The sequence below is a fragment of the Protopterus annectens genome, chromosome 3.part0 (genome assembly GCF_019279795.1).
Source record: "Protopterus annectens isolate FY-2018-M chromosome 3.part0, PAN1.0, whole genome shotgun sequence".
Lineage (NCBI taxonomy): Eukaryota > Metazoa > Chordata > Ceratodontiformes > Protopteridae > Protopterus > Protopterus annectens.
The window spans coordinates 610,713,260-610,727,764 of record NC_056731.1 but is presented as its reverse complement, the minus strand read 5'-3'; the positions used below and the strand labels follow the sequence as shown (position 1 = coordinate 610,727,764).

The window sequence follows — 14,505 nt, the reverse complement described above, 5'->3', positions numbered from 1 at the left end:
TCAATTTCCACCATTTGATTCTTGGTGCTGCCCTCACACTCATCCGCCTCTTCTTGATCACCAATGTCAATCCTACAAACCACCATCCTATGCTGCCTAACTACACTTTCCCCTGCCACCACTTTACAGTCTCCAATCTCCTTCAGACTGGTCCTTCTGCACAAGATATAATCCACCTGTGTGCATCTTCCTCCACTCTTTGTATTTCATCCTATGCTCCTCCCTCTTGTTAAAATACGTATTCACCACACTTTCCCCTGCCACCACTTTACAGTCTCCAATCTCCTTCAGACTGGTCCTTCTGCACAAGATATAATCCACCTGTGTGCATCTTCCTCCACTCTTTGTATTTCATCCTATGCTCCTCCCTCTTGTTAAAATACGTATTCACCACAGCCATGTCCATTCTTTTTGCAAAATACATTACCATCTGACCTTCTGCATTCTTTTGCTTAACACCATACCTACCCCATCACTTCCTCATCCCCTCTGTTCCATTCACCAACATGCCCATTGAAATCTGCTCCAATCACCAGTCTCTCACCCTTGGGTACAGTCATCATCACTTCATCCAACTCATTCCAATTTTTATCTCACATCCATCGCACCCAGCTTGTGGAGCATATGCACTAACATTCATCATTATACCACCAATTTCCACCTTCATAAACATCACTCTGACACTTCACCTCCAAAACACTCTTAGCATATTTATATATAGATATATATCCAGCTGTATCTACATACATACATACTTCCATCTGTGTATATTATATAATTTTTTTTATTTATAACGCTCTCTCTCTCTAGCTCTCTCTAATTACACACACACACACACACACACACACACACACACACACACACACACACTTTTCAATCTTCTGCACATTAACAGAGTATTCCTGAAATGTAATCTTTTTTCCTACTGCTTTTTCAAAACATCTTACAATTTTGCTTTTTCTCAATTGCCTAACAAAATGCAATTATACTGTGATCTTGACATTGTGTATCTAAATCTTCTAAATTTACTATTTTGTGTAGTAAATATTAAATAAGACAGCAGTTATCCTCCATTTAGAAATAAGCTGTAAACACACTAATTTGATAGTTTCTGGGAACCTGAAGCAACACAAAACTTCCTTAAACTGAAACATGTCTGTGTACATGCCCACCTGATTACCACAGTCATCTGTTACAGAAGATAAAAAAATTAAATTACTGAGATATACTGACACTAACTTAATAATGTTGCACTTTTTCAGTAAAAGGCTAGGCTAAGCAAAAAAGAATGAAGTGTGCCATAGAGAAAATGCATTACAAAGCTTAAACTAAGTCTTGACAACATGAAAGACGGATGGACACTGAAGAAGGCAAGCATTAGAAACCATTAAAAGGTATGCAAGGACAAGGACGGCTGAGGAAAAGGTGCCAGTGTCTGTTGTAGGAAACAGAACTGAAAAATGTCCATTTTTATACAAGTCTTCTTTGTGGAAAGTTGATGAGGAAATGAAAGATCACTCTTGCAGATAACTCGAGACTTGCTGAAAGGTGGGAACTGGAAATGCCCTCAGCTACAAGAGTAGAGGACCCAATGTTACTTTTCAGAGTAGAAAGTCAAATGCATCTGAAAACAAAAACTAAACATGGGGACCACATGAAAACTGGAATAAGGGAAGCCAAGTTTGTCCGGGTCAGTAATCAGTAACAATACTGGTTCTGTACTACCAATACTACCTTTGATACTTTGGCTGCGAGAACAAGCTCAGCAGAAACCACAGATAAGAGTACAGCAGACCCTTAAGCAAATTCTATATTAATGCATATGGATTCTTGCCACCAAGAGGACTCAAAGATGCACCTTTGAAACTAAAAAAAATACCACAGATGGAGTACCCCACTTTGAGTATCACCTCTGCTGCTCTGTAACTGTGACCTCTTGTGGAGTATCAGGAGGGGCCTGTTCAACATACCAGGTTGTTTCATCAGAAATGTGAAACAAAAAACAGACAGTTCCAAAGCCAATACCCAAATTTGTATGGTTTCCCTGTAGGGGAGGTGTAGGATCCTCCATCTGCTGATAGAGAACACTACTGTGGCATTATCAGACTTACAGAGATGCCTTCTGTGATACACTGCTACACACAACATTCTGTAGATCCATTTTTTGGTAACTTCTATTGGCTTTGTTAAATTCACCCATCCATCCACAACCCCCCCCCCCCATTTTTTCACATGGGGTTGAGGTGTCACTTCAGCAGTGACAATCATCCCACCTTCAGGTGGCTTGCATCTCCTGCAGAAAAAATCCCTGGATTCTGTTATATACTCAACACTTCAGAGGTTTGCATGCAAAGATTTGCCTGCCACAAAGGCATTTATCTTGTGAAATGGATATGACTTGTGTAGGGGGTAAAGGCCCACAACACTGTTTTTCTCCTCAAAATAACCTGCAATCATTCACCATTTGAACAGACTTTTATACTGCAAAACAACTGTAGTGTTTTAGTAATGCATCACAGGAATTATGGTAGGGTTTAGGAGGCTAAACACCTTGCACTAAGCTTTCCCAACATTTGTAATTTAAAAAAATATAAACATATTCTGTTTAACTTACGTGCTCTTGAAGGTTTGCGGTCAGACCACTCCTGTACTTGAATTTGATCCCCTGGCCCACCGATATAATACTGATCTTCATAGGTACTATTAGCTGGTATATCATAAGGATCCCATGCATCAGTTAAGGGGAGTTTTGCACATATGTTAGTCTTTTGTTCAATTTGAAACAGCACTGCATCCTGGTAAAGGTAGATATATTCATAAAACCTGAGGGGGGGGACAAAATATTTACTTTTATTTTTTTTTACACAAATATGTCTGCCATGAACAGTCTTTTAGTGCATTACAAAAAAGTATACATTTCAAAAAACTGCATCTCAAACTTGATTACATAACCACAAAAGTTAAGCCTCTCAAACTTCAGAAAAGCTACTGAAAACTACCTTGCAGCCCGGCTACTCAAACCCAGCAATGAACACAGTAACGTGCAGACATCTCAAATGATCCAGTGTCAGAAGATTGAAAAAAAAAAAACACATGAAAAACCATAAAAGGAACCCACCTCAGAAATTCTGATAGCTCACATGATATGCCAGTCCTCCATAAATATCCTAACTGTGCAACACCTTGTTGAAGACAAGTTTAAAAATTCTAGCAAAATGGCTGAAAAAAAATTAAGCCACAGCTATCTTAATGGTCATTGTAATCATAACAGTGATATGTTGCTGATTCATTAGATAAGATTATGCAAACTATAAATCAAATGTCAATGTACATTCCTCAGCAAAATGAAAAGAAAAAAAGTAAGCTGCAATTACCCTATTGCTGTGTGCAAACTTTTGCAATTTTCTAAACGTGTAGGCACAGATGATCAGTGTCTCCCTTACTTGTGATCACTAATCTATCACCTCAAGGCTGTGAACTTTAGGAGAATGTCATCCAAATTGTTCCAGAATACAATGCTATATAATCCAAATTAGTGTCCCAATAACAATGTTTGCTACTTTGGACTTAACCCAGAACTCTGCCACCTTTCTGCATCATCTGACTTAACCTAAATCTCCTAGAATCCTTAAAAAAAGTCCTGCATTCTGCGTACAAGACACTGAAGTCACTGTTAACAGCTACATCAATATTCTTAACGTGTCCATGAAACCACTGCTCACATCCACATCACACTGCTGGTGGAATCTAACAATCTAATTTTCTACAACACTTACACTGTCCCAGTTTATCAGCTTGCTCCGATATAAAATCCTTTTACCTAAATACTTACTGAAAAGAGGAGCTGCCTTTACAGTTTCAAACAAAGTAGCATAGATGGTACAAACCCATAACAAACAGGAGCCATCAAGGGTGTAACCGATCACTCCTATATGCACATAACTAAAATGTTTCCAAACAATGAGGCCAGAAATGTACACTACAATTAGACTTTCAGAATTACTTAATACAAAAATTTAACAGATGTAGGTAAAGCGGCTGAAATTCTGAAGATGTGTACATGTTTTCAAATGAATGATAAAAAGAGGTGGAAGCAACAATAGAAGGCTTGAAGTTAAAATAAAAATATTTGGGTACAGCCCTAGACTGTATCTGAGATGCTTTCTACAAGCACATTTCAGAATACATACCACTCAGCTACTATGATTTAAGTAATGTTAGGACTCGTGCCCTCTGGCTTAGAGCTGCTGCCCCTCCTAGATTTACTAATTTTATACATAAAATTGGAGGGCACCTGCAATGTTGAGTTTTGCATGTGCAAGAACTTCCTGCTTTTCCTCTTCCCCCTTCCATCATACTTAGTAATCCAGCCTCTCTGTGGGTTCCTGCATGGCCATATCTTCTCATCTGAGGAAAAAAAAATGCTCGACTCTGCTATTATTTTTAAAGGCCTGTGCTACAATCTTTAATTCTCAGAGGTACGCTTTACCATGTAATAATGTGAATTTACTACAACTCCCCATACCTCTTGCAAACTTAGAGAGTTTAAAATTGGACATGAAAGACTTTGTACATTCTGCCCCTTTTCTTGTTTGAGTACAACAGACAAGAATGAACAATTACTGATGGAGAAGGAGCAGTTTAGCAGTTTATTATTTTTTTTAGTGGGGGGGGGGGGGTCATGTAAAAACTTTGCTGCATCCAGACATTTTAGAGAGGGAGGAAAAACAGAGGGGTATATTGGGTCAAGTAGAGTGGACTTGTGAGCTCTAGCATTTCCCACACCAAAATGAAATTGCTATAGCCAGTGACTACAGTTTCTTACAAACTGAAAGACATACATTTGTAAAACATCAGGACTTGCAAGCAGAAACTAGGGCAATGTGGAATAAAGACACACAGTTTCACTTGTAGTTGGAGCAACTAGCTCAATAAAAAGGATCTTCAAACATTATCTAAATATGCTACTGATAAAAGTACCCCTTAGGAACTGCAAAAATAGGCAATTCTGGGTACATCAGTGTACCTTGTTACCAGGAGCATTCCTTATTTGGGGTCTTAAAAAATTCATGTTTCTCGAAATTCCACATTGAAAGGGTCTGTCACACATTCAGTGTTACTGCTAATGGACATCCATGGTAAATAGAAATGAATCATATTCATTCATGAAAATACCCGTTAAGTAAGTATAACATCAAACTTCAACAAGGAAGCTCATCAAGATGGTTAAAGTTGTTAGCAACTGTTCCATATTTTGCCATTTGTTCCACATTATGAGAGGTGCAGTGTTCCTCATTATGGAGCTGGAAGGTTGAGAGCTTCCGTTCCCGTCAAAGTAGGCAAGAACCGTAGCACTTAGAGAAATTAAACAGAGGCTGCAAGGGAGCCTGCAGGCAGGTGCAAGGGGGTGCACTTGCACTCCCCCCCCCCAGAACTGGCAGGCCAGAAGATTAATTTTCTTTTAAATAATTTTTTTTTACTTTAGGGAGTTCTTCTTCTTCTTCAAGAACACCCTTTGCGTCCAAGTCTTCATCTTCCACTCCCACGCAGAATTTGAATTCCAGAAGAAGTTTGGACTGTGGACGAATGTACACGTGAGAGGTAGGTGTGTGTAAGATATATGTAGATAGGGGTGTGTGGATGTTTAGAAGTAGGTAAGGTAAGGGTGCGTACACATGCATGTAAGAAGTAGGGAGGTAAAGGCAGGGGGGGTGTGTGTGTGTGCAAGTAAGTGGGCGGTAGGAGTGTGAGTAGGGGTGGGTTCATACATCGTAATTATCGAGATTTTTGCCTCATATTTTCGGTTCGTTTCTCATAAAATTGTGTTTTTCTGGCAAGTCACTGAGAATTGAAGTCAGAAAATAATGGCAGACATTTGAGTTTTAGACTCATATCTTTCAGAAAATGCATACCAATGCAAAACTTTTTCTATCCACCTTCTAAGGAGGCAGGGGGATGTATGTGTGTCATACCTCTCAACTGTACAGCTTATCACAGGATGGCCAAATTTGTGCTTTATATTTTTGGTCTGCTCCTCATAAAAATTCTGTTTTTGACAAATGACTGGGATGAGCTAAAGACTAAATTATTAAATAATGATATGCATTTGAGTTTCAGACTTCAGATCCTTCAGAAAATGCATTCTAACACAAATCATGACGATAAGAACAGAAGGAATCACCACAGGATAAAACTCCGTCTTCTGATTAAAACATCTTTATTGGAAACGAGGAATGAGCGCTTTCACGTAGGTTAACTACGCTTCTTCAGATACAATTAAAATACACATCTTTTATATAAAATTTTGGCGGGCAAATGAAACCGTAATAAAAGCAGTAAATCAATTAACACACTTATTAAGCAATCAAGCTCTTAAAGTGATTACATTCTGAAAATGTTGAAGTTCCTAACCTACTAAAGGTTCTCCGAACATACCACATATCCAATGTGTTTAATGTTTAAATAACTTTTTTTAGGGACATCGAATCTCCAATATTTAATAAAGAAGTATGCTTTGATTACCACATGATTCTAAAAGATATCTGTAACTTATGTTAACAATACATAAGATAGTGGAATGGTGCTGACAGGTAAACAATGCGTTTCTGTATGTCAGTTCAAAACACAGTATTGCTGCTTACTTATTTCTAATTCGGTCGACAACTGATGCAATTCTCTAATGTAGTAAAGCGCATCTTTTAATTCATCATAATTCCTTAACAATTAATTTAAAAACTGATTTAAAAAACTAATTTAAAATTTTTTTTATTAACTATTAAGTTTTAAAGCTGTTTTAGTTCAAGTTAGATATGATTAAAAGAACATTTAAAAGAACATTTAAAGAATATTAAGCATTCCATAACATGGTTTTGATTACTTCTTATAGTGCACAATAGCAATATGCCATGCGCAACTGAAATAACAATATATCATGCACTACTATTTGATACAAAAGACTTGAACAAGTTAAATATGCAGGAATTGTAAAGGGTGTCTAATATGTAACTGGTGAAATAAGATGACAGAACTGAAACTATCATGAAAAACGAACTAAGGAGGTCACTATGGGAATAAAAAACACATTTTTACAGCAAAAAACAGCAAGTAACAGAAGAAGCAAATTGATATACTTAATCATATCACCCGATGATCATACTATAATCAATACAATGTTTAAAATTTATACATTTCTGTATTGTTCTTCAAAATAAATAAATAGATAAATGAATGAATAGATTAGTAAATTGAATGATAAAAATACCACCTAGTATAAATATATGTATATATGTATATAAAACAAAGATGGGAAAAAAATAAATATAATAATGTTGAAAATAAAATACAAATATAATAAACAGGGTGTTAATATAATAAATCTATAATTTATATTCATAATGTTATATATATAGCAATAACTATCAATTTTGAATCATTCAATGTGAGTAACAAAATCTGTTTAAATAGCAAAAAATATCAAAAAATAATAAATAGAATAGTCAATGACTTCAGAGCTTCCTGTTATTTAATATTGGTTTAACTGAAACAAACTGATTAATACCTGGACTAATGTGGGCTTTTAGAGTAAATATCCATTTGAGTTCAATACAAGCCAGTTGATTAATGTTATCACCTCCTCTAGAATTTATGGTCACCAATTGTAGGGCTTTAAAAATTATTATTATTATTATTATTTCTAACACAAATCATGTTATTCTAGCAACTTCCTAAATGTGTCCCTAGTCTGATACCTTTGTGAGTGTGGGTGTATGTATAAGAGGGAGGTTGCATACCAGTCGGCTGTCCAGGTTTTTGCATAATGTCCAGATATTTGCCCCATATTCCTCCTAAAAATGAATATAAGCTAGGGTGGTGCAGCGGTACCTTTGTTGCCTCACAGCAAGAGGTTCTCCCGTTCGATTCTCGGCTGAAGCGCCTTCTGTGTAGAGTCTGCATTTCCTCCCCTCAGTCGAGTGGCGTTCGAAAGACATGCGTAGAATGGGTGTGCCTTCGTTGAAGGTTGGGCATCAAGCTGGCACCTTGGCACCCGTAAAAAATCTACTGCCAATCATTAGCGGACCGGAGTTCCACTGTGGTGACCCCTAACCGGGAAAAGCCAAAGGAACATTCCTCCTAAAAAGGATTGAAGTTGCTAAATGATGACACACCTTTGAGTTTTAGACGGCATATCCTTTAGAAAAAAAGCATACCAACACAAATTGTGTTATTCTAGCAAATTTTCTAAGTTTGTGAAAGCAATATTTATAATCTGTCCCCATTTATTTTAGGCTTTGTCCAGATTTCTTGCACTAAGAGGTTGAGGTGTGTGTGTGTGTGAGATTGTGAAATGCCATAGTTAGAGTAAGCAGGTGGAATTTGCAAGTGCATTTTCAAGGAATTGTGAGATTCAAGGGAAGAGAAGTTTACTGCTGCTCATGCCGTCTGCTTAAAATGTACAACTGTTTTGTTCAGCAAATGGTATCATTATTGTTGCACAAAATGTTAAAGCAGTGTTAGTAGTACAGCAGGTAGCACACTTGCATCTTGATAGAGAGGGCTATAAGTTCTAATCCCACAGCACGTGGATTTGTATTTTAAGGGGATGGGGTGCTGCAGACCTGAGTATGTCCTCCTTTGGATGAGATGCCTAATAACTATGAGCCTGTTTTTCAGCTTGCCACCCATCCCCTACTGCAATATAGCGGCTTACCATTTCTTTAATGTAACATAGGCAATTTATTCTTCAAGGGGAGCACTGAATTTGTAGATGAAACACTCAAATATAAAGTTGTTTTCTAGCAACAGCCTCTTCATTAGTTTCAGATCTCTTTAAAGTGGACTTATTCAGATGACTTTTACTTCTGTAGAGATTGTGCATATTGACTGATATTGGTGGATTGTATGAGACGTTTGAGTGGCCTTTAATGGTTGAAATGGGCAGTTTGTCATTATTGTTTCATATGTTTTGTTTCATTGCTTACTGGCAAAATGTTCAAAACTATAAGTTTGAAACATACTCTAACAAGTTGTATTGTATTATACAAGGAATATAATTAAATTATTATACATTATAATTGATTCCCCTTCCTGACTGTATTAAATAACAGTTGCATGATCCTAAAATGGGTGCAAGGTGGCTATTTGAAAACAGCCCAAAAAGGTAAACTTAAATCTGCCACTGGCCAGATGCATTTTCTTTGAATGTGGGGTTCAATGCTGTTTCAGTGAATGCCAGTTTCAAAGGTAGATTTTTATTGTAAGACTATTGCTTTGTTTAGCAAATGTCTCCGTGTTTGTGCTATAAAATATGAAATAAAAATGTGTAAACTAAATCCAAATATCTGTAATCATTTTAAGAAGTAAAGCATAAAACAGTACATACACAAGAGTTTTGAACACAGTTTACTGCAAATGGGGAGAAATAGCCTAATAATGGGACACTGGAATGGCTGCGTGGGAGGGGGGTTCTAGGTTTGCACCCCCCTGCAAAAAATCCTGCAGGCTCCCCTGCGAGGCAGAGACAGTAATGCAAGGGGAATGGACATAAAAAGGCTGCAGCAGATCAAATACATACGTTCCCTTTATATAAAACAAATGTAATGAAAGCAAATGTACCAAACTGCAGGCAGATGAAGCTACAAAAAAAATGACGGGAGGGACCACACAAATTAAAAAGTGCGTCTATATGTAGTAGTCAGGACTGCAGGCACTCCCTACTAGTGGGTTTCGGACCACTTTTTTTCTAAAGGAAAATAATAAAATTACATACTAATGTTAAAAGTCCAGAGCGTATGCCCAAAAAGACACCTACCTACTCTGGTGCTGACTTGCTGTTCAAGCAAACAAATATAAATCAAGCCAGACCCTCAACATCAGCTACCGATGTCACATAAATGCATAAGCATTTCAATAAGCGATGGAGGGGCTCACAAATGGAGTGATTTTCAGACTGAGTGGGACTTAAACATGTCATAATCGTATTCTAATCCTACATAATATAGTACTGACAATTTAGCAAAAATGGTATTTCTGCAAGATAAAATACACGCAGACATATCAAGTGTAAAACTGAAGCAGACTGATGCTGAAAACGATATTCTCAAAACTTACTTTTTGCAAGGAAAATGGCCCTTTCTCTCTTCAAAAACTCTGATACGCTGATTTGGACTGTCGTAAGTAATAAGTACCCGTTTATTCCTGCCCGTGCTGTGGTCGTATTCGACTGCCCGACCTTCCCATTCTGTTGGGGCCAAGCAAGGAGTTGGGTTAAGAGGAAATATATTGCCCGGACGTACTAGCTGGAATCCGACTGCGAAGGAACACAGCAGAATAACCTTTGAAAAAACAGAAGATGCCATTCTGATGTCAAATTTAAATATGCGTAACAATTACATTGACAACACAGTTATGTATTCAATGTTTAACCGCAATGCGCTTGCTCGTGAATTTTACAAAGCTAAGTGAAACGTTTGTAAAGAGTGCTGGGAAAAGTAGGGTCGCAAATGGTTTCTACTTAGGTGCTACGTATACAGTGAATACGATGTACGGCCTTTTAACGCGTATTTTCCTGACTCAGCATTATTATTTGTTAAGTAAACTGTGCTGTACTTACAGTCGTGTACGGATGGGGTATGCAAGCAGCCCATCATTCTAACTCACACCGCATACCTCTTAACTGTCCAGATTTTTGCCTCATATATTGGTCTGTTTTTTTCCCCTTAAAATGTGTTTTGTGTGAAATCACTGAGGATTTAAGCCCATACGTAATGATCCTTTACAAATCTTGTTATTCTAATTTTTTTTAGTTTAACATTTTGCTATTGTTGGGCCTTTCTCCCCCGGATATCCCACCGCCCATTATTTCAGGCTTTGCTCAGATTTCTTGCAGTACACAAACTGAAGTGAAGTTGCAGCGTTTGTAGACATTTAGTTCAATGCTGTTTGTTTTGATTTCACTTGTAGGCTAGAATGTCATAGGGAAGGATGTTATTGTTTAAGGCAGGACAAAACATTTACTCATTTGACCGTGTAAGTTATACCACTACTAGGTACCCTTTTAGCAGCAATCTAGTTGCAATTAATCGTAAAATGAATGCACTCATAAATAAATTAGAATATTCGTAAGTATAACTTTCTGCAGTAAACACTGCACTGAACATTCTAGGACTTAAAAATTAGGGCAGTAATACAATCTCATTTCTCTACCCAGTGTACCCCTTGTAAAAACATTGAGCAACTATGTTTTTGGTTCATGCTGTACAGGTATAAAATACCATTTACTTTAGGAGAAATAAACAGCCTCCTCCTTACCTAGTGAACCACACAAAACACTTGGCATTGAAGAAGAATGGTTGCAGCCTTCCATTTATTGTGCCTGACTAGAATGATAAATACCAGTCAATAAATAACCAGATGTGGACAAAGGGCAGCTTGGATTACTTGGAAGTAGTCAACAACTACCTCATGAAAAGAAAGCAGTTCCTTAAAAACTAGCTCAGACAACAGCAGTGAATGAGGAGATAGGTAAAAATAACCAGTGGGACTTCCTTCCAGAACAGTAAAAAGTGTTAAGCATGGAGCTGTCCATTAGGATGCCATGCAGGGGTGGTCTATGCCTACGGTTATTCAGTTGAAAGCGGGGGTGTGGCAAAACTGTCTGAACCTATTACAAATTTAGCTTTCCAAGTCTTCCCTTCTCAGCCCAAGTAACTAGCATGGGTGTGACAATTTCTACTATCCCTACCCATTGCTGAGGAAGGTGAAAATCTGAAAAACACTCTGAGTGGGGAAAAAAAAGGGTATTTCTTACTGACTCATGGTGCAATTATCATTGTGGGCCATCAAGATCCTAGCTTTCCTAAACTACCCCCAGGATTCAATAAAATCTTTGTAGTCTCTGTATAGAGGCTACAAGGAATGTATCAGTGTACATGGCCAGTGTTCCTCCTCAGCAGTGTGCCATACATATTAATTATGACGCGTTGCCGAAGGAGATCACACTAACATGGATATTGAAAACATATGACTGATTTTGCAGGCTGTCCCTTAATTGTGGGCTGTCCAGAAACATTCTGGACAGTTGGTAAGTACAGCACAATGCCTTTTGGCTCGTTAAACTGCTCCAAAAGATGTACTAGACATTACAAGACATTTTACTTCATTAAATTGAAAAGTTAATTTTTTTTACATTTATGTGCTCCCATACATAGCTCTCCTTTTCGCACGTGTCCACTGAACACACTTAATTTGGTCCAGTTGGCTTGACAACACACTTATGTTGTCGTCGCCCCTCTCTCTGGGGTGACAGTCCAAATGTAACTAAAAAACTGTTAAAGTGCACATTTTTTTCCGTTGAAGAAATGGATAGCTATGGTTCTTTCCTACACCTACCTGCCTTTCACTATGTTTTTCCCCTTGCTTGCACCCCATTTCACCACTGCCCTATCTCCCCATTTTTCTTTTCTTTAAAGATTTTTTGCATGATGCTGCGTCTCACGCAGCATCACTAAAGTATGCTAAATGAAGGTATATTGATATATCTATTTGAAAACAAAGTAATCACATGCAAAAATTACAGCTACATCTTATTTTAAACCCAGGACCATTACACGTGAAGGTCGGTCCATCAACCCCCGAAGCTACACAGCCAGTTAATTAATACAGCTGTTTAAGCAAAACACGATACCTGTCATGTTCCTGTCATTAAGCATGTTTAAGAAATGCTCACATTGCACCGCATTGTGCAAATCTGCTAAATGATTAATGGAAACATGGGAGTGTAACTGGGACTCTGGTATAGAAATTCATCACTACAAAGCCATATACACAATAATATATGTAAGTCAGGTATCTCACAGCAGGTTGTTGTTGTTGGGTCGCTACAGCAGAACTCCGGTCCGCTAATGATTGGCAGTTGATTTTTACGTGCCGAGTTGCCGGCCCTGACACACAACCTTCAACGAAGGTACGCCCATTCACACATGTCTCCACACAGAAGACGCTCTAGCTGAGAATCGAACAGGACAACATCTTACTGTGAGGTGACAACGCTACCACAGCACCACCACCGCAATAGTACCTGTGCAATTATAGCTACAGCATTTAAAATACACCTGCAGTGCTAAAAGATTAATGGAAAAATAGGAGTTTGACTGGCACTCTAATGGAGAAATATATCTCTGTAAAGCCATGCACATAATACCTGTAACTGAGGTATGTAACAGCATGTAAGTGTGTAATTATATCTATAACACTTAAAAATACACCTGCTGTAACAGTGACTCAGTAGCTCAGTCTGTTAAATACTTTGAAAACATTAATCTTTGGTCCACATGGTCCTGGATTCAAATACAGTGGTGTTTAGCATTTAAAATACATTTACATGTACATCACCATTATGAGTTCTGATATGTATGACTGTCTCATCATCTATTTATCCACCCAAAGCAGTACAGATGGATTGCCTGCTTTTCAAAGATGGAAGTCAAAGGCCTACAGATAGGACCACAGTTAATATATTCCCATTACAACACTACAAAGTGCAAAGAAAGTCAAGTCATGCATTATTATGCATTCACAGAGGATTTTGAACTATGTAATTCAAATGAGGCCCAGTAATATCCGATTGCAGCATACAATGATTTGCAACTGATATTACAGATAACCACAGCTGCACAAGTAACACACGCATATGGCAGTCATGTTAGAATCAAGGGTTGGCAGCATATACGTTCCAGATGACTACCATAACATAACACATGACTTGGCAGTTGTCCAAGTGATTGACATAATGGTAAATGTACCCCCCTACCTTGTTGTAGGACACACCAACCATGTTGCCTTTTACTCTGTTAATAATACCTTTGGCTAACATACTTGCCTTAAACACATCCCTCAATTTCCTCTAGGATGGGTTCTCTCAATCAGGCTCTGGCTGTACACGAAGGATGCCACAGGTCACACAGTTAATCATAAGTGTTCTCCACATTCTGCAGCCTCCCTGATTATGCTTATTGCCTGCAGCAGCAGCATAAGCTGCAGCCTGTAGCACACACATGTATGTAACAAGTAGCTGCTACAAACATTCTGTGCTGACATAGTATCTTTACCCCAGTCATTTTCACCCCAACATATGATAAAGGGGATAGATTCTACACTGAGGGCTTATACTTGTTGAATAGTTGCATGGGATTTGCTGATTATACTGCAAATCAGTTGTGTATGCTGCAATTAGCATTCCTGAACCAGAGATTAGTTCATAGGAAATCACCTGCTAATGAGAACCATTTTAAAAAGGCAAACTCCTAGCTAGGGGATCCATTCTGTATGAGAGTTACTTTCTATGGTAAACTTGTTGTCAAACCACTTATATATCTGTATCTTTCAACAGAGGAGTATTGTACTCCATCAGGTATGTAACCATTTTGTTTCCAACATGATGCATATGTTGGAATATACTCAGGGGGAATGCGGATTAGATCACTAAGCCTTTCTTAGAACTGTACTGAT

At 38.0% G+C, this 14,505-nt stretch overlaps 1 protein-coding gene across 1 annotated transcript in view; it reads right to left on the bottom strand.

Annotated features, from left to right (window-relative positions):
* LOC122796490 (mammalian ependymin-related protein 1-like) overlaps nt 1-10,524 on the bottom strand; it is a 48,237-nt gene extending 37,713 nt beyond the window's left edge. The window contains exons 1-2 of the mRNA XM_044065014.1: nt 10,108-10,524; nt 2,615-2,823 (exon numbers count right to left, since the gene is read on the bottom strand). Coding sequence (XP_043920949.1) covers nt 2,615-2,823; nt 10,108-10,355 — 457 coding nt within the window. The 5' untranslated portion in view covers nt 10,356-10,524. The remainder of the gene's footprint in view (nt 1-2,614; nt 2,824-10,107) is intronic.
* Between the last annotated feature and the right edge of the window lie 3,981 nt (nt 10,525-14,505).